Here is a 25,692-nt window from a genome sequence, read left to right on the forward strand (position 1 = left end):
GTACAGTCAGAAGCGCGGGAGGGTGAGAGAATTCACCAGAGCCAGAGCGGGGAGCAGAGCAGGCAGAAGGACCGAAGTACACTGCTGAGGGGAGCAGCGGGCGGCAGGAGGGGTCTGCGCGCCATGTGGGACCCTCCTCCGGTGGCCGGGGAGCAGCCAGGGATCGAACCGGCGCCGCAGAGGCCGCGGGCAGCTTCGCAACCCAGCGCTCAACCGCTGCGCCACCGGGGAGGCCCTCCCCGCCCTCTTTTGATGGATGACCTTTAGCAAGGTTATTAGTTGAAAGAATTGACTGAGTCTTTGACTGATGGGAATTACATCTGGCCTCCTGCCTCTAAGAAGCATGTCAGAGATGTGAGCATCCTATCTGTGGAGGATAGTCTGGTTTTATTGATATGGAAGAATGTGAAACCGGATACCGAGGAAGCATTTGATGTGTGTTCTGATATTGGACATCTTATTTTATGTGCATCTCTGAATTCTAGAAATGAATATTGATGGAATACTTTAGGTTTTCAAAGGAGAGATGGCAGCGGCTAATTTCTGAATATCATGCATCAGACACTCTAGCAAGTGCATTTGTGCTAAGATCACACAGCTAATAATTGACAGAGCCAGTGTTTGAATTGTAATTCAGCCTGGAGCCAGACCTGTGCTCTTAAACAGTGGGGTACTTACCTTCCAAGTCTATCCTGGAAGACACCTAGGTGGTAGGTGCTCCTATTTCCATTTTATTAATAATTGATTGGAAACATTAAGTCACAGCCCCTTTTTAAGGGGCAAAGCTAGGAGTGGCTCAGAGTCCTGCGTGTTTTCTGTATCTTCCCGCGACAGTGTATTCTCTCACTAGGTACATGAGCCAGACTCAAGTATAAAGACTCATAATCTCTTTCCCACCAAATTAGCTAATGGCTCTGGCTGGGGGTGGGATGTGTGTGTGTGTGTGTGTGTGTGTGTGTGTGTGAAGTGGGGGGGGGAAGGGAAAGAGAGTGTTATTTACCATTGAGCTATTTTTATATTTTGTAACAAAAGTCAAAACATCTACAACAATACAAAGGTGAAGGACTCAGGTGTAGGACTGGGACAGCTCAGCTCCAGGATGTCCACACAGGACTCTGGTATGACAATGGAAAGGAGGGAGGGTGCTTTTGAATAATATATCAGCTCTGTAGTCAGTGCCTTGGTCTGCGAGTAAGAAACAGGTGACATGGAAGGTTGCCTTTTCAATCCCTTCTCAAAAGTATTTTAAGAGTAGGTCTTATGTTTGAGCTATTTATCCAAAGAGTAGAGTTTTGAGATTCATAACCCAGAGCTTTTAGTCTTCCTGGCATGTTTTATGGAGGGAATGGTCATTAGTGAAATATGAGGATGAAATGGCTAATGTCTTGCCTGCACATAACAAGAAGAAATCCCTTCTTAGCCTAATGCTACTGGGGCACTAGAAGGTGTGCCGCAGTCTCGATCATTAAGGAAAAGTGTGCTTCATGAAAAATGTTTAATATCTGAACTTACCATTGCTGGAGGTTGATTTGACTTACAAGTTTATTATTTCTGTGGTTAATACAGAGAGCATCTAAAATATGTGGTTCTGCTAACTAAATGGTCCTCAAAAACCCTTCCTCTTTTTGCTGCTAAGATTAAATAATAGTCTTTTTCTGCTTTGTACACACTTGGGGAAAATTCTGAATCCCCCCCATGTTTATCTACCCTTTGGTATGACTACATTAGATAGACAATAAAAATATATGAAAAAGTATGAGCAAACATTGAAAATTTAGAAATGTGATCTTCCTTTAAATAGCTTGTGCATTGTTTTTTGTGATAAGAAATTTTCAGACTATCGATCAGTTTCTTTTAGGCACCACCATTACTGAGCATCCTGCCACTAGAATATATTTGAGAATTACTCCACTGGGTGCTGTAAAACTTTATTCTTATTGTTAAGCAAGTATAAATGCTAAAATCCTTATGTTTACTGTGGATGTTCTGCTGTTTTAGAAAAGTGGTAAAGATTCTCCAATTCTTTCAATCATTTGTAAAGCTAATATTTGCTTTCTGTGTTCCATGCCTTCTGCTAGGCTCAGAAGATCCCATGGTGAAGTAAATCTGAAACTAAACAAAAACAGAACTTTTATTGGTTTGGAGGCTAGTGATGAAGGCAAAAATTAGGAAGCTGTAGAAATACATACTAACTATGATAAATGCAATGAAAGAAAAATCTAGACAGCTTAAAGTATTTTTAATGGGGCATGATGGAGGCCAGAAGAAAAGGAAGCCAGAAGAGGCTGTTCTTAAAGAATAACATTTAAATGAGACGCAAGAGAGGGGGAGGGTGGAGAGCAAAGCATGCAGGGGCACAGTGGACTAGGGTGGAGGACCATGGGTACCTTGGTGCTGGGTGTGGTGTGGGGGGTAACATACATCTGAAGAGGTCTGACCCTTTACCTCTGAATCCTATACAGTGTTGTAAACCAATCCTACCCCAATAAATGAGAAAACATCAGCTAGGAAAGGAGGGTAGGATTAGAGAAAGGATAACTATTAATTAGTGTTGGTTTCAGCTAAAACAAGTCAGAAGTTTATTTTTCTTTCACATAAACTTAGGTCAGTATTGACTGAACCACATATCAGAGAGCCATGTTTCTTGGCTTTTGTTTCCCTACTTCGTGGTTCACCACGATGCCACACCCCCAGCTAATACGTCTGCATTCCAGGCATCCAGCAGGAGGAAGGAAAGTTTCAATAGACACCTACTTGCACCCCACCGACTGTGCCTTAGCCATACGGCAGCACTCAGTTGTAAGGAAGGCTGGGATTTATACTCTATTTTGGGCAGCTGTATGCCCAGAGTTCTGTTCTTTGAAAAGGGCGGGGGTGTTCAGAGATCACTAGCAGTCAGCCACCATCACTTACCATGTGAGGATCAAATGTGACCTTATTTTTCCCCAGCTGGAGGCAGTTATCACATCACCCCCTCCACCACCTCCCGCTCTTTTTAGACAGCATTTTCCTCAGAGGGAAGGGGTGGTGATGCATCAGAGACCTGTGAGGTCAGGAGCCAGTGGGCTCCCTGCAGTGGCCTCTTTGGGTAAACTGCACATTGTAGTCTCTCCCACTACTCAGTCCTACACTTCTGATTCAGGCATGTGGAAAAGTTCAATAGTCAGTCAAGGAACACATTGCATAGTGTTAGTATTCTTATCCCTTTGGTGTGTGGCAGAGCATCTGGCACGTGGCTTACTGACTGCTTGTTAGTTATTGGCTGTTGGAGAGAAGGCGACACACCGCTAGGATAAACAACGTGCAAAGGAAGTTAAAATTGTAATTATAGATGATAATCTGTGTGAGCTCCTAAAGATAAAGCTCTGTAGGGATTTGCACTTCAGAACTGATATAACTTCATAGATCAAAAGACCCCTTTTTATCAGACCCCTTTTTATAGGTAAAGTTGGACTGTTTTAGTTGCTTGGCTGAGCACACAGTGTTGCTGGCAACCATTTGTAATTTCTTGTCAACCATTTGTAAATTCTGGAAAGGCTTTGTAGCAAGGCCAGGCACTGAGGTGCTTAGATATGTGGTATTAGATAGGTAGAGAAGACTTTCCAGGTTTGTGTTGGAGTGAACTGAGAGGTCAAATGGGTAAGATGGCTTCTGAAGAATACTGAAACATAATGAAGGAATGGACTCTCTTGCAGTAGCTAGGAATTTTCTGAAGAACCTTTACATGGCCAAGAGCATCTACAGGAGGAGGAGAATGGCATGTTGTAAGAAACATTGAAATTGGGTTTTGTTGTCTTTAAACTTTTTTCAAAATGATTGGTAGCAGAGTGATAGGAACACAATTTCTGGAGTTAGAATGCCTGGTGACCTTGGGAAAGTTACTTAATTTACCTGTGGCTCAATTTCCTGATCTGTAAAATGTGAATACTAATGATGTATACCTGCTAGGATTGTAATGAGTCTTACTAAATGAGTTCATGTAACTGAACTGATTAGAACAATGTACCCATAGGATCAGTATAAACTATTATTTTTGTTGCAGTTATTTGAAAAGAATATTATAGCATATACACGGATGCCTATGAACTCACTGAAATTGTGAACCAAAACATTAGAAATACCTTTGTGAGTTTCTTCTCACCTCTTTTCTATAACCCCTCTCTATACAGCCTATACTAGGTCAATTTTCTTCTACAGTAATGGGAAAAAGAGTGTTTCCTGATATATTTTTGATTAAAAAAAACTCATTATATTCACTAGTTTTGAATTTTTGCTCACTCCTTAAAAGAATTTTGTTAATTATTAAATATCAGTTATTCACCTAGTCTTAACCATTTGCCATATTCTACAGAAAATACCCCACTATTTATGCCAGGAAGTTTCTGTCCCATTCTACCAGGAAGAGGTCATGTAATTTGGATATTTTGAAACCACTTTATAATTGTTTAACATAGAATTAGGTTGGTGTTAGCCCTTGAAAACAGTCTTGTGGGGCTTGTTTGCCATGTGTGTACCCGTTAGCAATAAAATTATCAAAAAGCTCATGTATACAGGAGACTGTCTAGGATGAGGTACACATTATGGGGAAGCTTGAGAGGAAAAGAAATGAAGAAGGAAGGGTATTAATCTGAAAAGTAGTGGTGAAATTTACTTTTAAAAATCCAGCTATGAGATTAGGTCAAAATAATTTTCTTAGACTAAACCAGAAAAGAGAACCTATTTAACTTTTGTTTTCTCTTAGATGTTACTTATATTGATTTGTTAAATGAATATTTTCTTTTTTTTTTTTTAAGATTATTTATTTATACAAGCACTGGGTATAGTCAGAAGTGCGGGAGGGTGAGAGAATTCACCAGAGCGGGGAGCAGAACGGGCAGAAGGACCGAAGTACATTGCTAAGGAGAGCAGCGGGTGTGGCAGGAGAGGTCTGTTGTGCCATGTGGGACCCTCACTGGCAGCCAGGGATCAAACCGGCGCTGCAGAGGCTGCAGGCAGCTTCACAACCCAGAGCTCAACCACTGCGCCACCAGGGGAGGCCCTAAATGAATTTTTTATTACCAACACTATATAAGACTGTAGTATAAAAAGCAGAACATTCAAAGACAAGAGTTCATATTTCATAAGACAGTGGAAAAGACCTAATCACAATTCAAGGTAGTTGTGGAGGTTGTGGGAAAAGTTCAATGGGAAAATTTGAAGGAAAACCATGTTCAGCTGGGCTGATCAACATTTCAGAGAGAGAATACTATACTATACAAGTCCCACTTTGAAAGGTGTGTGGCATCCCTGTAATTATATTGGGAGGAAGGCCTGGAGATGGCAATATGGGGAATGTGAACTGGGTGTCATGGGCCTGGAGGAGTTGAAGTAGAGTCTAAGGGCATAGGAAGCTGTTGGGGATCTGGGTTCTGCAGGGTGGTCTGGGAATTGGCAGACCCAAGTCAGAGGTGGAGGTGAACGGGCTTGCTGTAATAGCGATGATGCAGATTGATGGCCACCAGTGGGGACCCTGCAGCTGAGTGCACAGAGCTGATTTGCAGAGAGATCAGGAGCAGCTGGTGACTGGCAGTGAATGGGTGGAAAAGGGGAAAATACAAGAGGATTCTAGGACTTGGAGTCAGAGTTTCTGGCCGAATGACGGGTTTTAAGAGGCTGCCTTAGGAAAAAGATAGTTCATAGGATCAGATTTTAAAGAGTAATAATATTTTAAAAGAGCAATTTAAAGAAATACAAGCAGTTGAACACCATAAGCTTTTCATTAGGAAAAGTTAATTGTCAATTCCATCACCGTGATTGAGTTTTGTATATTCATTTTTAATCATATCTATTTATGTGTCAACAGTTATTGTGTATATAGGATTTTTATTTCTTGCCTTTCACTTAAACTTTAGGTTGTACACATTTCTCACATGGCTGTATTTATTCATTTAAGAATATTTTTTTTAATAGAGGCATGTTTGTTTGTTTTTTTGTTGTTTTTGTTTGTTTTGTTTATACATGCACTGGGTACAGTCAGAAGCTTGGGAGGGTGAGAGAATTCACCAGAGCCAGAGCGAGGAGCAGAGCAGGCAGAAGGACTGAAGTACACTGCTGAGGGGAGCAGCGGGCGGCAGGAGAGGTCTGTGCGCCATGTGGGACCCTCCTCTGGTGGCCAGGGAGCAGCCAGGGATCGAACCGGCACCGCAGAGGCTGCGGGCAGCTTTGCAACCCAGCGCTCAACCGCTGCGCCACCGGGGAGGCCCTAAGAATAATTTTAGTGACTGCATAATTAAGAATTTTTGAGCAAGAAGTGTTAGTTGTTTACCATGTTAGAGACTTAACGAGGTTGATATGAGTTTCATGGAATTGCATATATTCATTTGTGACGTGTAGAAGCTGAAATTAAGGACCGAAACTTAAGAGAAATGTTGGCTTTAGAAATAGATTAGAACTCCAGTTGGTGGAAAGAGTTATGAGAGTTTAGAGGGAGAAGAAATTAAGAATAAATTAGGTAGTTTTTTTGCTCAAGTGAATTATAATTTAATAAGTATATTATCTGTGGGTAACACTGGTAGAGCCTTTCCTAGAATTGGGTGCCACGTGCACATTTGGTGAATATCATTGAATATCAGACTTATTCCTGTGGCCAAAAAATAAAGACCAGAAAAGAACCTGAGACTGATCATAAACCAACTGAGCAACTTGAAATGTTTCCAAATTGGATACTCAGGAGTGCTAGCAAAATCTTCTGTTGACTAAGATAATCTCTCAGAATAGCCAGTTGCCAGATTTGGCATGAGTTGGGCCAAAAAGTGGTTCCTGCAATTCTCTGTCACCATAGTCTAAGGTAAGTCAACTTAAGTCATAAGGGGTTGAAGTTTCGTGCACTAAAATCATTTGATCCATTTTTTTACATCAATATAACGATTGAGGTTGTAGCTCAATGGTTATATTGATTGTTATCTGCAATGTGAGTTCTCTGAACCTCAGTGAAGGAGAGGTGGCTCACCCACATCCCCTCTGGAAGTCCTGGAGTCTATCTCTGGGTTGGAGGCAGAGATTCTCAGCTCTTTCAAGGCATGTGAAGTGTAAATAATCAGAAACACTGGTTCTGACCTGGGAGCTGTTCTGTCCCCCCAGGGGACACTGGGCAATGTTGGAAACATTTGTGTTTGTCATAACTGGGGAGGGAGGACCATTGACATCTAGTGGGTAGAAGCTGGGGATGCTGCTAACATGCTACAATGCACAGGAAAATCCATCCCCCTCCCCAGAAAAAGAGGTTATTTGGCCAAAACTGTCAATAGTGCTGAGGTTGAGAAACTTTGATTGAAATGAGAAAAAAACTTGTGTATCTTAAGCATCCATATTTTAAATTTAGATAAGAAAATGTCCTCTGAAAGTCTGATTTCTTTGTGCTTTCCACCCCTACCCCATTCTCAAGGTAGATATTCTGCCTTTCTGCTGTCTTCAGGAGTCTGAGCCTGCTCTGTTGTTAGTACCTGGACCCTGGGGAACAATCTGTTTCTCTCTCACAGCCAGGGCCCACCTTCAACACTTCACACTGCGAGGCTGCATGTGCAGGGGCTGGACATTGGTGTCTCAATATTCCCATGCTTGTCACTCCATCTTCTGTCCATGTTTTTGCCTGACTTGACAGAATAAAAATAGACCTGAATAGTTTCTAAAACGATGAAATTATGGAATTACTTGTAATTGGCTTGAGTTTCAAGCCAATATACATGAGAGGCCAGAAGGAAATGTGTAATAAGTAACAAAGCTAAACTTTCAGCAGAACAAGTGTGGAGTTCTGGAATGTGCCTTGAATTTAGGATTTCACAAGAATGCTCCACTCCATGTAGCAGGAAAAGACAAGGCCTTTTGTGAGCTGCACTCAAACTTTCAGCTCCTATCTGGAGTTTTAGTAGGCTGTTTCATTTTGGGTTTAATTTATAAATAACATTGGGCACTTGGAGGAATAAAAGTATAATCACTGCAAGAAGCATTCATGTGTAAATTCAGATTAATTCGGTAGTTTCAGGAAGTGAAAGAAGTATCCCTTGTTCATTCTGTATGTTTCTATGTCCTCTGTGCCCTTTGAGTAGGCTGGCTTCCCCAAATTACTGTGCTGCTTGAAGGTGTAACAGGGTGGTCCCCAGGAAAGGGGGAGGTTCCCTGCCCCACCCAAGGGAGGGTGGGGCTGAGCAGGAAGAGGAGAAGCTGCAGAAGAGACTGAGGAAGGAAGCAGGATGGAGCCAGGAGACACGTGAAGAAACTGCGCTTGTCTTTTGGTCGTGGACTGGGTGACACAGATGTGGGTGAGACCCATGGGGAGGTGACCATGGCAGCTTTTATCTTGATGTTGATTTTGCTCTTTTCCTTCCGGGCCTGTCTGGTTGTTTGTGACCCTTTTCTGTGGGTCCCCACTGGAAGATGCTTTGGACTTGTGGCAGGCTTTGGGGCCTTGCTCTGTGCCAATCCCATTTGGATGGACTTTTACCCACGAGGGGATGGGTAACTTTGGGTGCTTCATTTAGAAACTAGACTCTTTGCCTTACCTGTATTGTTTCCTAGTTTTATTAAACTTCCTTCCCATTAAAGTCTCCTATGTTTTGTGTTGATGCGGCGGATGATGGCAGAACCCATTTAGAATAGGCAGGTTTGCGGGGTTTGGGCTGCCCCTCTCCCTGTCCTATAACAAAGGGATCCTTGTTTTCCTCCCTCAGTTTAATTGATTAGTTATGTGTGTTGCAACTTGTTAAATTTCAAGTGCTGTGAATACAGGAAAAGGTTACAGCTCGTGAACTATGTGTTAGACCCTGACATACTCCCCCATGAAATGCATCACAACTGACTATAATCCCAGTAATCCTGGAATTCCAGGACATTCTTGGACAGAAGCACACACCTGTGATCTAGAACTTATCATCTTGCCACCCCTATCCTCTGTTCCAGATTCTTATCACGTGTGCCCAATTCTTGCAGTAAGTCAGCTTCACTTTCTAGTCTAACTTTATTTTTTATCAGGGTTTTTATTCCCATTTTAAATGGAGGGTTGCTTCTTGTATGTGGTAACTGTTTAGTTAATGATTTTTAATGATTGAGAGTTTTGTTATCCTTTTTAATGGCTGTTCCTTTTCATGGAAGTCTTTCTGCATATTTTCTCTATCCTCTTAGCTCATTTATGGAGGCAGTGCCAGCAAGCTAGATTTTGAGATGCTGCCTGTCCTCCTGCTGTTTGGTGATAATTTAGTCAATATGCTTTAAGGACCCTGCTAGGGATGAATTTTTAATGCAATTGCCCTCCATGTTTTCCTTGAGGCTAACGTGCTCAGAATGTGAATCTAAACTTTTTAACCTCGTATGCAGTTGACACTTTCAATTAATTTGCTGTTATCCTAAGTTTCCCACAACAGTCTTGTGTTTTATACAGCAAATTAATGCTTATGAGAGTAAGGGTGGAGTGAGGGTCCAAACTGTCTCTGGAATGCAGTCTTTTCCCGGAACAGCAAGTCCTGCAAGACCTGAAATTCTAAAATGGCAGTTACACACAAAATGACAAAGCAATGGCTAAGAATACTTATGCTTGGTTCCACACTAACAAAAGGTCTTTTGAACAGAATCAGCTTGAGCTAGGTGCAGGGATCCTTCACTTCCTTCAGGCTATTGCTGAGAGGCCTCCCTCTACATTTGCTGGGCTTTCCTGTGGTAGAGGGAGCTGAGTCTCCTCTCTTCACCTGGAAGGTCAATGACCAAATACCACCTACTTAGTGCCCTTCACCAAGACTTCACCGCAGGCACCATTCCCACCTCCACCAGCCATTACTCACAACAGCAGCTCTGAGAGCCTACTGAAAACTGGCTTGCTTTTTGAAAACCTCTTTCCAAACTTACTCTTGCATTCCTAGCATGAATGTGTGGAACAATGGGAGACAGAAAGTTGATTGTCAGTCTTTTTTTTTTTTTTTAAATGAATCTATTTATTTATTTATTTGTTTGTTTATTTATACAAGCACTGGGGCACAGTCAGAAGTGCCGGAGGGTGAGAGAATTCACCAGAGCCAGAGCTGGGAGCAGAGCAGGCAGAAGGACGGAAATACACTGCTGAGGGGAGCAGCGGGTGGCAGGAGAGGTCTGTGCGCTATGTGGGACCCCCCTTCAGTGGCCGGGGAGCAGCCGGGGATAGAACCAGCGCTGCAGAGGCTGCGGGCAGCTTCGCAAGCCAGTGCTCAACCGCTGCGCCACCGGGGGAGGCCCTGATTGTCAGTCTTTTAAGTAACAATAATTAACCAATTCATACAAATATTTACCACCATTGTATTCATATTGTCAGGCTGTCAGCTGCCTGTCTTCACTGTAAATCCTTAAAAGACCAAGAACCCAGATGGACCATCTGATTAATCACCTCTGCAAAACTCCGCCTCCTCCAGCCACTCTCTGATACCCTCTCACCCACCTGCCATGATATATCGATGTTAAAAAAGGGGGGGGTTGCTCCCTGGTGACATAGGGGTTAAAGACAGCACTATCAAGCTATTTGGCAGCCACAGCAGCATGAGTTCGAGCCCCTGCCAGGGAACAACGCACGTGATGCAGCAGACCTCACTGTCTCGCCCGCTGCTCCTCTCAGCAGTGTATTTCAGTAGATCTGCCTGCTCTGCTCTCCATTCTCTCTGGCAAATCCTCTCACCCCCCCCCCCACACCTCTGGTCTGTACCCCAGTTCTTGTATGTATAAATAAAATCCTTAAAAGAAAAAACTCATGAAAATCCAGAACAAAAAAAAAAATTTTTTTTTTTTTTTTTAATTCAAGACAGGGAAGCTGTGTGAGGAAGCAAAATGTCCGAGTAAGAAAGCATCATAAAAGAAAGCTCAGGGGCCTTTAGATGCTTATTAGATGCCATAGTGTAATGGGAAGATTATAAATCAGTAAATAAGCCAGTAGTTTTGAGACTGGTGCATGCTCTGAGTAAATACTCGTCTGAACAAGGAGATGTGAGACATTTTATAGGAAGGGCGATCAGGGAAGGCCTCATGCCTCTCTGAGGGAGTGACATTTGAGTTGAAGCCTGAAAGAAGCCCGCCAAATGAACAACCTGAGTAGCAGGCAGGGGAGGAACCAAGGACAGGAGGGCTTCAGGTACAGGTGCCCATAAATACACAGACATTAGAAGACGTGGACTTTCCCCAAACTTACCAGACCCTGGCCTCCACAGATAGTGACTGAAAAACAAAATATCCTTTTCCTGTTAGCCCACAGGGCAGTGTCCCATAAATTATCAGGCAGCCTGACATCGAGGTGATTGTTAACTGGAGCCCGCTCTTGAATATCAGGCACCTTCATGATCAGAAGACCAAGGAGCAGACTCACAGTTAACTTATCTAACCTTTTGGCTAAAATTGGCAACTAAGGGGGCCTCCCCGGTGGCGCAGCGGTTGAGTGCTGGGTTGTGAAGCTGCCCGAAGCCTCTGCAGCGCCGGTTCGATCCCCGGCTGCTCCCCGGCCACCGGAGGAGGGTCCCACATAGCGCGCAGACCTCTCCTGCCGCCCGCTGCTCCCCTCAGCAGTGTACTTCGGTCCTTCTGCCTGCTCTGCTCCCCGCTCTGGCTCTGGTGAATTCTCTCACCCTCCCTTGCTTCTGACTGTACCCAGTGCATGTATAAATAAATAAATAAATCTAAAAATAAAATAAAATTGGCAACTAATCCCTTTATTTTTTGAAATACATAATGCTTGCTTTCTCCAAGGAGCAGGTAGTTATTGTTAGGGCTGGCTTGGCTAACAACTCAGACTGAAAGACTGGGAGAGATTCCTTGTCTCATGTGACCATTGTTCCTTTGGGCGTGGGGGGTAGGTGTACATCCTCCTGCATTGGGCATGATGGCGAGGTCTCTGCGCTCTTCATGGACTGAGCAGGATCACGTGGGGACGGTCCTCAGAAGGCTACCAGTGCTGCCTAGCTGCAGGCAGTTGGGTTTGGGATTGTGGAGCTGTAACAGGGTAGTCCCCAGGAAAGGGGAAGGTTCTAGGTTTCCTGCCCCACCCAGAGGAGGGGGGAGCTGAGCAGGGAGAGAAGAAGCTGCAGAGGAGACTGAGGAAGGAAGGAAGCAGGATGCAGAGCCAGAAGGAGACCTAGAGGAGGCATGTGGAGCCAAGAGACATGTAAAGAAACTGCGCTTGCCTTTTGGTTGTGGACTGGGTAACTCAGATGTGGGTGAGAGACCCGTGGGGAGGTGACAATGGTGGTTTTTGTCTTGATTTTGATTTTGCTCTTTTCCTTCCAGACTTGTCTGGTTGTTTATGATTCTTTTCTGTCTGGGTCCCCATCGGAAAGTGCTTTAGACTTGTGGCAGGCTTTGGGGCCTTGTTCTGGGCCAATCCTGCTTGGGTGGACTTTTGCCCATGAGGGGATGGTAACTTTGGGTGCTTGATTTAGAAACTGTATTCTTTGCCTTTCCTGTATTGTTTCCTAATTGTATTAAAGTTCCTTCCCATTAAAGTCTCGTATGTTTTGTGTTGATGCAGTGGATGGCAGAACCTATTTAGAGCAGGCAGGATTGCACGGTCTGGGGTGCCCCTCTCCCTGCCCTATAACAGCCACATGGGTGCTTTATGTCTGGGACATCCAGCAGGAGAAGTCACAGCCTCACAGGAAAGGGGAGTCTCTGGCCTCATCTCCAAAATTAGAAGCAATTCTTAAAATGCCACGGGCTTGCTTTGATAAGCTTTACAAGTAGAAGTGCAATTTTAAGGATCCTTAGAGGTCTCGCAAATGTCATTGACTCTTTGTCTCTATATCTTGAAGAATAAGGGGAATCTGAGACTAATGAATATTTAAACCTGGGCAATGTTCTGAAGGAAATTCCAGGAAGGAAGAGGAAAATAAATCCACCCTACCGCACCCTCCAAAAGATTATTTGGCCAAAAATGTCAGTAAATGTCTAAATGCTGAGGTTGAGAAACTTTGATTGACATGAAAAAAAAATTGCATATCTTCAGCTTCCACATTTTGAATTTAGATAAGAAAATGTCTTCTGAAAGTCTGTTTTTTTTTTTTTTTTTTTGTGCTCACTACCCCATCCTCAAGATAGACATTCTGCTGTCTTCAGAAGTCTAAGTCCACAAGAGAATTTCTCGTCTCATGGGGATTTGAGAAGGGGAAGGGATAGAAAAGAGCAGTGACACATGCGTCTAGGAGGAGAGAGTATTGCGGGTGGTTCAGGGCATGGAGTCTAATTATTTGGATTCAGTTCTCAGCTCCACAGTTTGTTACCTCTGTGGCCTTGGGCAGCATATTTAATTGTTCTGAACTTAAGCTTTCCTTCTCAGTAAGATGAGTGCAGTTATAATCGCACTTATTAAAAATATCAATTTGGATAATTCATGTTCATTGTCTGGCACTGAGCCTGGCTGGTTGGTTTCCTTTATTATTGAACAGACCCCCTGCAGTCTTTGAGGAATTTTGTTCAGACCAGTCTTTCAAGGACCAAATCCTTCCCTTGGGGGGAAGTTAACCATCTTTACTTTTTAAAGTATTTCCTTGGGCGATGTGTGGTCAGTGGAGAGCAATGGGTAAAATGGAAAGAAACAGAAAAAGCAAAGAGCAAAGGTATCATAACTGGACTGCACAAATGCAGGTGACGTGGAAAGTAATTTCTAAATGTTTAAAGCCCTTTCTCTTCCCCCTCCTTCCTGGTTGTAAAGGTTTTACTCTGCATCACCTACACCCCGACCTTTGACCTGAACGGGAGCGCAGTGCTGAAGATCGCAGAGGTGAGTACCCTTGCTCCCTGTCCCCCAGTGCTGCTTGTGTCTGTGCTGTCTGCTATGGCTGCTTTACCCCGCCTCTGGGATAAATTTGGGGTGGAGCTGAGCCCCAGCACTAGGGCGAGTCCTTCTCTGATGGCTACTGTGGGGGATTTCCATGAAGGAATTGATCTGTGGAAGCAGGGTCTAGAGTCTTTGTTTCTCAGTCATAATGCTCTGCATGCTTTGGTTTGCATAATTGGGGGCTTCAATCGTGGGAATAACAGTACTGGGTCTCCCTGTGTTGCTGTACCTAGGTATCCTCTGTGTGTTGCTTTCTTGGTATATTTTTATTCTAAGATTAAGTGAAAAGCAGTTGATGTTAGAAAATGGTTTTTGAGAAACCAAGCACAAGATTTAGAGAGATGTGTCTGGGTTAAATTTCATCCCCATCTCCTTAACCCTGAAGAATGCATTTGTAACTGTCACTAGAAAGGCTTCTTTTTTCCATCTGCATTTGCAGACTAGAGTGATAGGTGCCTTCCAGCCCTCACAAGACTGTGTCCACAGAAAACTTGGCTTTCTGCTTGTGTGGCTGTGCCTTTGGAACTATTATCTCTCCAAAACTACTTTATTATGCTTGGAATAATTTTCCTTCATATTCTTGAAAATATCTTCAGGATTCATATTTTGACAAGGGTATCCCTTCAGACCTCAGAAAGGCAATGATTTTCTGAATTTTGTCATCATAGGAAAAGAGAAAGTATAACTACAGCGCTCTAGAATAGTTTTTGGTGTGTTTTCTTTACAGTAATAATTACCGTTTATTGAATGTGCCAAGTAGGATGGTAAGCGCTTTGAGTACAGTTTCTTTTTCTCATCATTTTTGGGTATAAATGACTGGGAAATATATATTTAAGCATAAAACTTGTTGTTTTGATTTACATATACACATCGTGAAGCAATCACCACAGCTCATTAACACATCCATTACTTCAAATAGTTAACATTATCATAGGTTGTATATTTATTGAGTTAGAAATCGGATGCTTTTCAAGGTATTGTGTGGCATCAAAGAGTGAAAATTGAGGAAAAATTATGTTTGAGCACATAGGACATTTTTATGTGTCTATCAAAAGAAAAAGCAATTAGCTGACTTCTCATTCTCACTATAATATAAATGAATTCTCTGGTGAGTGTTTATGTTGATAGAACCAACACTTTTCCATATTTTACTTGATATAAGTAAAGAAATAGAGTAGCTAGCAGTATTTTTTAAATTGAGTTTTATGAGATACCTGTGGGTGCTCTTATATTTGTAGGTAGATTTCCTATGTTGTTGTTGTTGTTTGTTTGTGCTGAGAACACAACATGGGCTGTACCCTGTATCACATTTTTAAGTACACAACATGGTAATGTTGACCACAGGCTCGGTATAGCACAGCTCCTTGCAGAGCCTGTGCCTCTTGCAGACCTGAAGCTGTCTAGCTGTTGAATAGTAACTCTTCATTCCAGTCCCCCAGTAAGCCCCTGGCAGGCCCCATTCTGCTCTGTTTCTCTGAATTTGAGTAGTTTGAGTACTTCATACAGGTTTGCTTTTAAAATGATATATATAGTTTCTCATAACCAGACACCGGATTGGCATAGAAGAAACCTGTCAGGCTTTGCCATGTGAAGGATGAGAGGGGAAATATAGCATGTCACTGCCAAACTGTCCCCGCTGCTGCCAAGCTGGGGGTGGGGGGACCATAAGTTGTTGGTGGGTCCAAAGTGGGAGTGCTACCAGGGACTCCCAGGCTGCCCCCTGGGGGGAGGAATAGATTGCCTTTATCATCCTCACAGGAGTCAGGTTTTGAATGAAAATCTGAAAGACTCAAGATGTAGTTCCTCAGTGATGGACACACTCAGCTGTGGTCCACCCACATCAAGGTGTGCACTGGGGGTGTCTGGAGGCCAGAGTAAAGACTCAACAGGCCAGTCCAGGTACGGAGAACTTCAGAACCAATGGTCTCAAGCAAAATCTATAAGGAAAAATAAAATTTAATTTTTTGGAAGAAAAGCACTGTTGGCCTTGGATGCCTCGCTGGGCCTCATGTTTGTTCTCTGTAAAAGCAGAGCTAATGGTGCCTATCTCAGTGAGTTTGCACTGATTACACAAGAAAAATAGAATCTGCTTGAAAGGCTTTTAGTGCAGGTCCAGCCACGCAGCACATACTCATTGTTAGCAGCTGCTGTTATGGAGCTTTGGTTGGATGATGGTGGACAGATTTCCACTTACTGTTCATCTGGCAGGGACCTTGAAAGGAGGAGCCATTAATTGGGCCACCTCTCGGAGAGAACAGTAACCAGTTTTCTCCTTCTACATGTCCCACTTGCAGCCCCCTGAGCTCCCCTGGCTGGAAAGAGCTCCTAGTAGAAGGTCAATGTGAAGGTCACAAATGGAGCCAAACCACAGTGTCAGGTGTGGCAAGAGAGAAATATAAAAACTCAAAGACACTGTTCTGTAGCTGTACCTAATAGTTATTTAGCACTTACTCTATGCCAGACACTATTCTAAGAGCTTATCCATATACATGGTCATCTACTTACAGTGTAAATCAAACCATAGAGGCTAGACCAGTCTACATCCCCACCAACAATTTCCTTTGCCTCTATATCCTCGCCAACACTTGTTGTTTCTGTTGTTTTGATCTGGACCATTCCCATGGGGGTGAGATGGTAATCTCATTGTGGTTTTGTGCATTTCCTGAGTAAGAACATTGATGGTGATGTGTCTGTTAGCCATCTGTGTGTCTTCTTTGGAGCAGTATGTCCTTTTCTGCCCATTTTGACTTGGTTATTTCTTTTTGTTGCATTCTATGAGTTCTTTGTATATCTTAGATCTGTCAGCCCCTTGTCAGATGTATGATGTGCAAATATTTTCTCCCATCCAGTAGCATGTCTTTTTGTTTCAGTGATTGTAGTTCACAAACTATCACTGGCCTATTATTGCTGAGAGAAGCTTTATTTTTTGATGTAGTCTCATTTGTTTATTTTCATTTCTCTAAGAGCTGTATTACATCATATAGCCTGCATAATGATACTGTGAAGTAGGGAATATTGTTATCCATATTTTACAGGTAAGGAAACTGATATAGAGAGAAGGTCACTAGCTTTGCATAAGTCACACCATTAGGAAATGATGCAAAGAACCAGGATGCAAGACTGGATATTGTGACTGAGCATCAGTGTTTGCACCATGTAACATGTGATGTCATCAGCTTGCTTGGGGAAGGACCACCTTGCAGGTATCCTCATGCTCGCCTGTGTGTAAATGGCGCTGAGCCTCCAAGGGACTGTACACCCTCATCTGAAACCATATTCTGGTATGAATAATACCCTGCAGACATAGTGTTGAAGCTCACCTATTCTTTTTTTTCTTTTCTCTAAAATAAATCTATTTAGAGAATCTCTTCACTGGTAATGATGATTATAGATCAGGACACACGCTTAAAATAAGTTTCATAGGTTCCTATATTAGGTTGACTTATTTTAAGCTACTTGATTAAACTTTGACTTTTCCTTTTTGCCATCCTGAAACTAACACATATATGATAGTTGTAGTTGCAAAGGCGGCCTTAGTTTTAAGTTAGTTGTTCCCATCCAAGGCTGCACCTTTAGAACTATTTGGGAAGTATTAGTAAAAATATGATGCCTAGGATTGCTCCAGAAATTCTGAATATTTGGTTTTGGAGGGACCTGGACATACTTATTTTGTAAACACTCCGCAGAGAATCAACTGTAGAAGTCAAGTTAAGAATAACTACTCTGATGGCAGTTCTTCTGTCCCACTAAACTTGGTTGTTAAAAGCATATTGAGCTAAAGCATTACGTTCTTAAACTTCTAAGTGATGTCACTGATCACATGCATTTGGTAGCACCTGGGAGCTTGTTAGGAAGAAACACAGGCTCCAGCCCAGACCTACCAGTAAGAATCTGCATTGTAATAAGATCCTCAGGTGCATTTGAATGCATGTTAAAGCTGGAGAATCAGTGTCACAAGTAAATATTATATAATAATTTTAAGATGATCTGCACTGTTTATGAACATAAAACCTGGATGAGAGCTATTTTTATTCTCTGCCATGATTAATATAAGCCCCCACCCCCTGAGTATGGAGTTCCACATGACAGAAGCATCCTCTCAGTGTGCAAACTTTTGATTCCCTAAACCCCACCCATCTTCTCTTTCATTTACTTCCATCAAAGCATCTCCATATTTTCACCTTTCCATTTGTCTGTGCTTGGTATACATCAATTTCAACACTTCCTCACTACTCCTTCTGAAAAGGCCCACTGTCATCCACTAAAAATGGGGGAACATGTCTCCACCCCAGGCCAATATGACAAAAGACAAGCATGGAGTAGATCTGTTTCTATGAAAAGCCTAGCAACAGATTATGGACATACAAAGCAGTAGCTAAAATATTAAATTACTATATGAATAATCTATAGAGATTTTTATAAAGGATAATAGTAGAATCATCTGAAATCATTGTTTCAGATATACAGAATAGGAATAAACATTTTCCTTACAGGCCTTCATTTCAATTTCCTCAAGTTTGCAAAATAACCCCGAGCCTTTTTGTTTACATCATAAATATTGCTTAAGAAATGCTTTTCTGTCAACAAAAAGAATTAACTACAAGAGTTTTACTACCACCAAAAAAAATGTTCTGTAGATTCATTAATACTCATTGATTTTGCAGGTTCTCAAGTACTTTTAGCCTGCTAATTTAGTCTTTGAAAATCTATATCTCTATTTTTTTTTAAAGATTTATTTATTTATTTATACAAGCACTGGGTACAGTCAGAAGAGCAGGAGCGTGAGAGAATTCACCAGAGCCAGAGTGGGAAACAGAACAGGCAGACTGACGAAATACACTGCTGAGGGGAGCAGCGGGTGGCAGGAGAGGTCTGTGTGCCATGTGGGACCCTCGCCTGCAGCTGGGGATTGAACTGGCACTGCAGAGGCTGTGGGCAGCTTCGCAGCCCAGCGCTCAACTGCTGCGCCACGGGGGAGGCCCTATATCTCTATTTTTAAAGCAGGATATTTCAGCCTAAAACTACCACTTAGGTCCTGGAACCTTTCTAGCTTGCTTTTGAACTTTTCATAAAAATAAGTCTAACTTAAAAAAGTTCTTTATTATCATGTTTGAAAAGGTTGGAGAAACAACTTATAAAAATACTCTAAAATAAACCATTAAAACCCCTGTAGAAATGTTGGGAAGGAATCCACACTTTCTCCTCCTCCTCACTGTGTGCATTGACTGTTATCAAGAGTATTGCTTAATGCTGCCATGGAACCTGAACAGGAAGTGGCATGTGCGCTTAAGTGTGAAAAATGAGGCTATTTCCCCATAGGGCTGGGGACCATTAAGCTCTCAAAATGTACTTCCTTTGTGTCTCTGACTTCATTAAGCTGCAGTAATGATCTTTGCCATGGATAGTTTTTCCATGGGTCTTTCATGATGCAGAAAGAATAAGAAGTATCACCAGTTTAAAATGGACATTTATGAAATATTAGACATATTTTCTGTTCAATTACATAAATATCATCAAAAATCCATATGAACACATAATCCTTCTCTTCATAGGTTGAAAGCTGGATCCAAGATGTTTCTTAGTATTATGCCCAAATTAGCATCTATGTTGAGTTTTCCAACAATAGTTACTTTGATATAATGGTAGAAAAAGGCTATGGGAATAACAATTGCAAAGCTCTTGAGGTAATGAAGAGGGGAAAGCCATAGCCAGAAACTCTATGAAGCTCATTTGAAGATAGTTCCATTGGGAAGATTTGGGGCATTTTCTTATGCCTGCTGAAGGCTTCTCTGAGAGATTTATCAAAGTGAGAAAGCCTAGTTTGTGAATATGTGTTTGCTGGTTTGATCTGTTGACTCATGAGAAACTTCTAGTTTTTTGCTCCTATAGCATGCTGTCAGGGTCAAAAAAAGTCTGTCTCAAAGACATTTTTTTTTTCTTTAAGATTCTTACTCTCAGGGATTTCCATCTTTCACGTCTTCTGTCCATCTATCCCTCAGTCCAAGCAAGGTCAGTAATAATAGCTACCAGCCGTTAACTGTCCATGGCATATCAATAAGTAACATTTTGTGTGCATTCTCTTTTAATCTTTTCCACAACCACGCTTGATAAAAAAATCACAAAGAAAATGAGGTTAATTTGCTTTCCCAAGTTCTACAACTAGATATTCAAATCCAGTCTTTTAATATTTGAGATGTGTGCTGTGGACCATTATGCTGTATTGCTTCCTGGCTACCTTCAGTCTTGGATAATGTTAGTAGAATCTTGCCATAATAACACTGGCAACTGACTGAACTTCATAGCTTCTCCACACTGAACTTGAAGGCAGTTCAGTGATAGCTATGTGATGCTCTTACATGTGAAGCAGAAGTATTGATGCATTTTTGCTTTTTTGTAACCATAGATTCAAAACCATTCGTCTAATTCCACTTTCTTGATAATTTTTACATACTGATACTTTTTTTGAGTTTTATATGACTATCACAGAATCTGGAGTTTAGTTTGGTTTATTTCAACTATTTACCCTGGGGAGCTTAAAAAACACTGAGCTCAAAACCCGCCACCAAAGATTCTGGTTTAATGGTCTTAGTAGTCACTAAAGTATTTTTTATTGGGCTGACTTAAAACCCTTGAGATATTGAGTCATACTTTTGTCTTAACTTTAGTATGGTAGCATCATTTCTGAGACATGCATCAAATAAAATAGTCTAACAATTAAGGGGCAGATAATTCCAGATGAAGTCTAAAAGGAAAACATACAGATGGCCAGATCCATTCATCTCAGAGGTATTTTGTTGTATACTCTGTGAAACTGGGGGAAGTAGCTCCATTTCTGGCAAGAAGACTGGTCAAAGAAGCTGGACCATTTCTTCAAACGAGGAGGCCACCAGAGGGAGGAAATGATGAATCTAATGAGCTTTTCATCTTTTCCTTCCAGAAACTCTTTGTTTTTTTCCTTATGCACCTGTCTCTGGACTAATTGGTATGACTCCTCTTGTGTGTGTTTTATTTGATTACTTACTGCCAGTTGGAGTTTAAGCAAACTAGTCCTTTTGAAAGAGATTTCTATACCCCTCTTTAACCTCTAACTTGCTTGGCTCTTGAAGAATGCATGTGGACTTAGAAGATACATAGAACAATGCGGGACCCTCTTCTTCAACTTAGGCTGGCTTATAAGGCTGGTTTATAGGACAGAGTTGAATAGAGCCTCTGTAGACCAAGCAGAGGCTTTTCTTGGAAGGTGTAGGAATTTATGGCTTGAGGTGTCGATCCATTTTAATGCACCAGCAAAAGCCAAGAAGAACATGGGAGAAGGAGGATGTGACAGTTTTCCATGTGTTTCCTTGAAACTTAGATAGTTTTCTTTTTTTCCCTTGGATAGAAAAAAAATTGACTCTAGAGGGATCATATACATCAGGGAAAGCTACAAAGAAATTATTGAGACACAACTCTTTTTTCCTTTTCTTTTTACCTATTGACCTCCATCCTTTCCCCCCACCAACTCCCCCTTCCCCATGGTAGCTACTAATGTGTTCTCTGTTTATGTGAGCTTGGCTTGGTTTTTCTTTTCCTCCTTTTTTTCCAGTTCATTATATGAGGAAGATTATATGGTATTTGTCTTTCTCTGTCTGACTTAGCTCACTTGGGATAATGCCTTTGAAGTCCATCCTTATTGCAAATGGCAAGATGACATTTTTATAGCCAAATAATATTCTATCTCCTGTCTCCATTTGTACATTGGTACACACTTGGGTTGTTTCCCAAGTGTCTTGGCTATTGTAAATAAAGCTGCAGTGAACATGAGGATGCATATATCCTTTTGAGTTAGTGTTTTTGTTTTCTTCAAATAAACACCCATAAGTGGAACTGTCAGGTCATGTGGTAGTTCTAATTTAATCATTTGAGGAACCTCCATAATGATTTCTATAGTGGCTGTACCAACTACAGTCTTCCCAGTATACAGGGTTCCTTTGATACGCTTGCCAACACTTGCTCTTTCTTGTCATTTTGATCACAGCCATTCTAACAGGTACGAGGGAATGTCTCCTTGTGGTTTTGATAATTAATAATGTTTAACATTATTAAAACAATTTCCCTTTCAGTTGAGATCCAAAAGTAAAACAAGTTTCCTTCTTCCCAAGCTTGGTGATCAGACTTAAGAGACATATTTCTTAGAAATAATAAAAAACCTTCAGATCAGTCTGTGTGTGTGTGTGTGTGTGCATGTGCGCACACCCACACAGGACCCACTTGATGAAATCCCTCCTGTCACATACACACCTCTTACAGCTGTTCACCTGTCTTACAAATAAGACCTTTTTCAGAGACAATAGAAAACAGCCTGAGGTTGTTACTGTGATTCAACTTTGCATTTACACTTGGGGCAATAATCAAATGTATTTTTAGTTCTAATGGGATCAGTAAGCATTCGTAGTCATTCATAGTCTTCCTCTATCAAAGATATTTCTTCTTCTTTCTTACATCTTAATCTCTGCTCATTTCTATTTTTATCATCATAAATTATTTCCCATCTCCATAAAAATTTTATAATTGGAAACATACTAGCTCTTTTCTGTAAAACTTTTCACTCAGTGTCTTGCAATGTTTTAGCAAAGCTGTGCCACTAACTAGGTTCAGATAGGAAAGAGAAGGTAAATGCACAGTACAACAAAGTGAAGGTTGTTGTAAGTATTTTGCAAAGCTAAGTGAATATCTACTGTGGCAGCCTCTTTAAAATTTGTTGACACTTTGGCCTATATACATTGACTATCTGCTACATTCCATTATACCTCATAGTTAATAATAGTGATTCACCCTGGGCTTAACTTAGTACTGTTATTTATCAGTTTACTTACTCAATGATGCAAAACCTTTGTTGCATATGTGTGGCTTGCAGACCTGTGTCTTGTTGTTTATACTTCTGCTTCTGGGGTTTGTTTTGCTTCATTAACGATTTCTGTTTTTGCTCTCAGTTGTGTTTAGCATGCCATAAAGCTGGATGTCCACAAATGCATGAAATGATCAAAATGTCCATTACGCAGCTCCTCACTGCCCTGTGTCTTCGTGCGTTCCCTGGCGGTCAGGGGCCTGTGGCTTTTCACCAGGTATTTGATTTGGCCGATTGAGCCTCTGGCAGAGTTGTAGCACTGAGGCTTCTCAGTGTCAGTTCTGCACTATGAAAGCAAAGGGCATGGGAGGTAGAACTGTTATTAGCAATACTAAAAGAAAAAAATTGGTGAGTCTTTTTCAAGAAACTCAGCCTGCCTTTGGACTTGGTTTTCTTTTAACCTCTCTGATTCAGTGTGCTCTTTTTAGCACTGCATTGAGATATAGAAAGGAAAATAATCACAGAGTGATATTTATAGGCCTTGGATACAGTAGTCAGGTTTGTAATGAAAATCCTAGGTCTATGAGCCTTTCCAGTTTACCAATTTATTATTATTATAAGAAACTTTGCTTTAGAATATGTCAGGAGAGCAGATAATGTCTGTCTGAGCACCTGATAATGATAAGGTCCATGGTAATTTTTCTGTTTAAAAGGATACCTACGGTCAATTTCAGTATTAATACTCCCAACTTTAATAGAGGAGTGAGTGAGCTTCTTAGATTAATACATTTTTGGGGGGATTGGTTTTTGCATAGTAAACATGCCTACCCTTTTCCTTAAAAAAAAAAAAAGTCTCTTGTAATACTAGGAACTAAACACTAAAAAATGATGGGGCCATTCAAACTCAAAGAAATAACTTTGGTCTTTGAGAAGTTCTTGTCTATTTACAACACTTTGTGTCACATAAGTTCCTATTCTTCATATGTAATTGCGTTCAGGGATCTAAAGTGACTGAAACAGGTTTGTTTTTAAGGGAGATTGTACAGTGTGTAGTTAAGCTCCCAAAATACCTGCTCTTTCATCTTTAATACATCTAAGGCTATATCCCTTCTCAGATTTATAATGTCAGAGTATAGAGATCTTAAGCATCAACAGTTAAAAAATTTCTTGGAGATTTAGCAGAAACTTAAATTCTGAGGGACAAATAGCACTAGTGTGCCTAATTGCACTATGGGGGATTGATTCATGAGAATGAAATACCACACTCATTTAGTTGTGTTTTTAAGTTTTTGAAACCGTTTCATCACATGCAAAAGGAAGAGCACCTTTTTTCTATATAAACTGTATGTTCAGGTGCCTTATAATCCATGATCATTTGAGAAAACAAATCTAAAATTGACTTGCCCTAAATAATAGCTTGAAAAATATTGTGTAATTTGCTCTTGTTTTTTAACTTAAATTAATCTAAAGCAGCTTCCAATTACACTTTTGAGCTTTAAATACTCATTTAGAATATTAGTCATTCAGTAGGAGAGAAATTAAACTATCTAAAAATATTTACTTTTACCTAGTTAATTTTACCAAAAGAGTTTTACAGTGAGAACTGGCAGAAAACTGTTGCTAAGTAGCAGCAACAAAGATTACCATTTACTCTTTCCCATCTCAGTCATCAATCATCAAATTGAATTTGCCTTAGTAGATGACAACCCTGTATTTTCCTACAAATAATCTTGGAACTGATCTTGGATCTATTCCTAGATGTATAATTTAGGTATATTTATATTAAATCTCTTATTTTTTTTTCTTGTGGGTTTAAACATGCTCGGTAAAATTAAAAGGATAAGACATCTTATGGAGAGATTAAACGTAGACAGAGCTAAAGCATGTATTTACCATCATGCCCTTCCTTAGTGATCCCAGATGAATTAGCAAAAATAAAATCTGAAAAGTTAAGATATTTAACATTATTACTGAAGGAAGCCTCTCCCCTGCCCTCCCAAATTGGATTTTCTCCCTGCTGCAGCCACCAGGGAATCTTTCCAGGTTCAACTAGTCATTCAGATTTGAAAGACCCAAATAGGCCACAGCTGCCTTTCTATTCACTTAGCAGGATATGGGCTGGGAACAGAAGCAAGGCTGACACCATCTGGAGAAGACTCAGTGGCTCTCAGGTGTCAGCTGAGGAGCAAGAGGAAGAGAGCCACCTCAGTGGGTCAGGGTCAGCTGCTTAGTAGTTCCAGGTTTTAGCTTCTTAAGAGCCAATATTTATTAACAAGTCCATGAGCAGAGTTGCAGAGTTCCTTCAGAGGACAAGAGTCACTGCACCCAGGGAGACTCTGGAACAAGTCTACCACTTTATTCACCATTTGCCCAATTCAAGTGCAGCTAAGAAATCAGAGCATTTTACTTTGGGGTTAGTAACACAGTTGACGTCCACCTTTTAAGGTTCCAGAACATGATTGGGGGGGTTCATGCAAGGTCAGCTTGTCTATGGTGCAGGCGGAAGGGCTTTCCTGACCCTTTACCCACACTTCATAACTAATGAGTTAATAAATTCTGTTCCTATTCTGCTGTGGAGGTAGCTTTTCTAATTCATTTCCAGCCACCTGAGTTCTCCATAGAATTATTTGGCCTATCTAAAAATCACTAATTTGCATTCTATAATACTCAGAAGACTGAGCCTCTAAGAGTGATCATCTATAGGGAAATAGTGCTCTTCCTTAGTGCTGAAAAACAAGGTCTTGGGGCTTTTAATATTTTTAGGATTTGTTGATGAGTCCTAAATCAGGCTGACTTTCTATATAAGAGGAGTTTAATATCTTCTCTGGTTAATTCCAAAGCATGTTGGTAATGAACTGATATCTACAGAGCATGTGTGTTGCTATCTTATTTCTTTACCAGGTATGCGTTGAGACTTACATATGTAGCTGTCACCAACGCAGTATAAACACTGCTGTGCGGGCAACTCTCAGTCAAATGCTGAGTGACTTGACCTTACAGTTACGACAAAGGCAGGAGAATACGGTGAGCCTTGCGGTCTCCACATGTTCATCAC

The 25,692-nt window shown here is 41.2% G+C and overlaps 1 protein-coding gene across 1 annotated transcript in view; it reads left to right on the forward strand.

Moving 5' to 3' along the window:
* ARFGEF3 (ARFGEF family member 3) overlaps window positions 1-25,692 on the forward strand; it is a 137,215-nt gene that overhangs the window by 36,200 nt on the left and 75,323 nt on the right. Inside the window, exons 5-6 of the mRNA XM_037520473.2 lie at window positions 13,685-13,753; window positions 25,539-25,661. Of these exons, the coding sequence (XP_037376370.1) occupies window positions 13,685-13,753; window positions 25,539-25,661 (192 nt within the window). The remainder of the gene's footprint in view (window positions 1-13,684; window positions 13,754-25,538; window positions 25,662-25,692) is intronic.

This window comes from Talpa occidentalis, unplaced genomic scaffold, assembly GCF_014898055.3.
Source record: "Talpa occidentalis isolate TD23 unplaced genomic scaffold, MPIMG_talOcc4v2.1 talOcc4.2, whole genome shotgun sequence".
Lineage (NCBI taxonomy): Eukaryota > Metazoa > Chordata > Mammalia > Eulipotyphla > Talpidae > Talpa > Talpa occidentalis.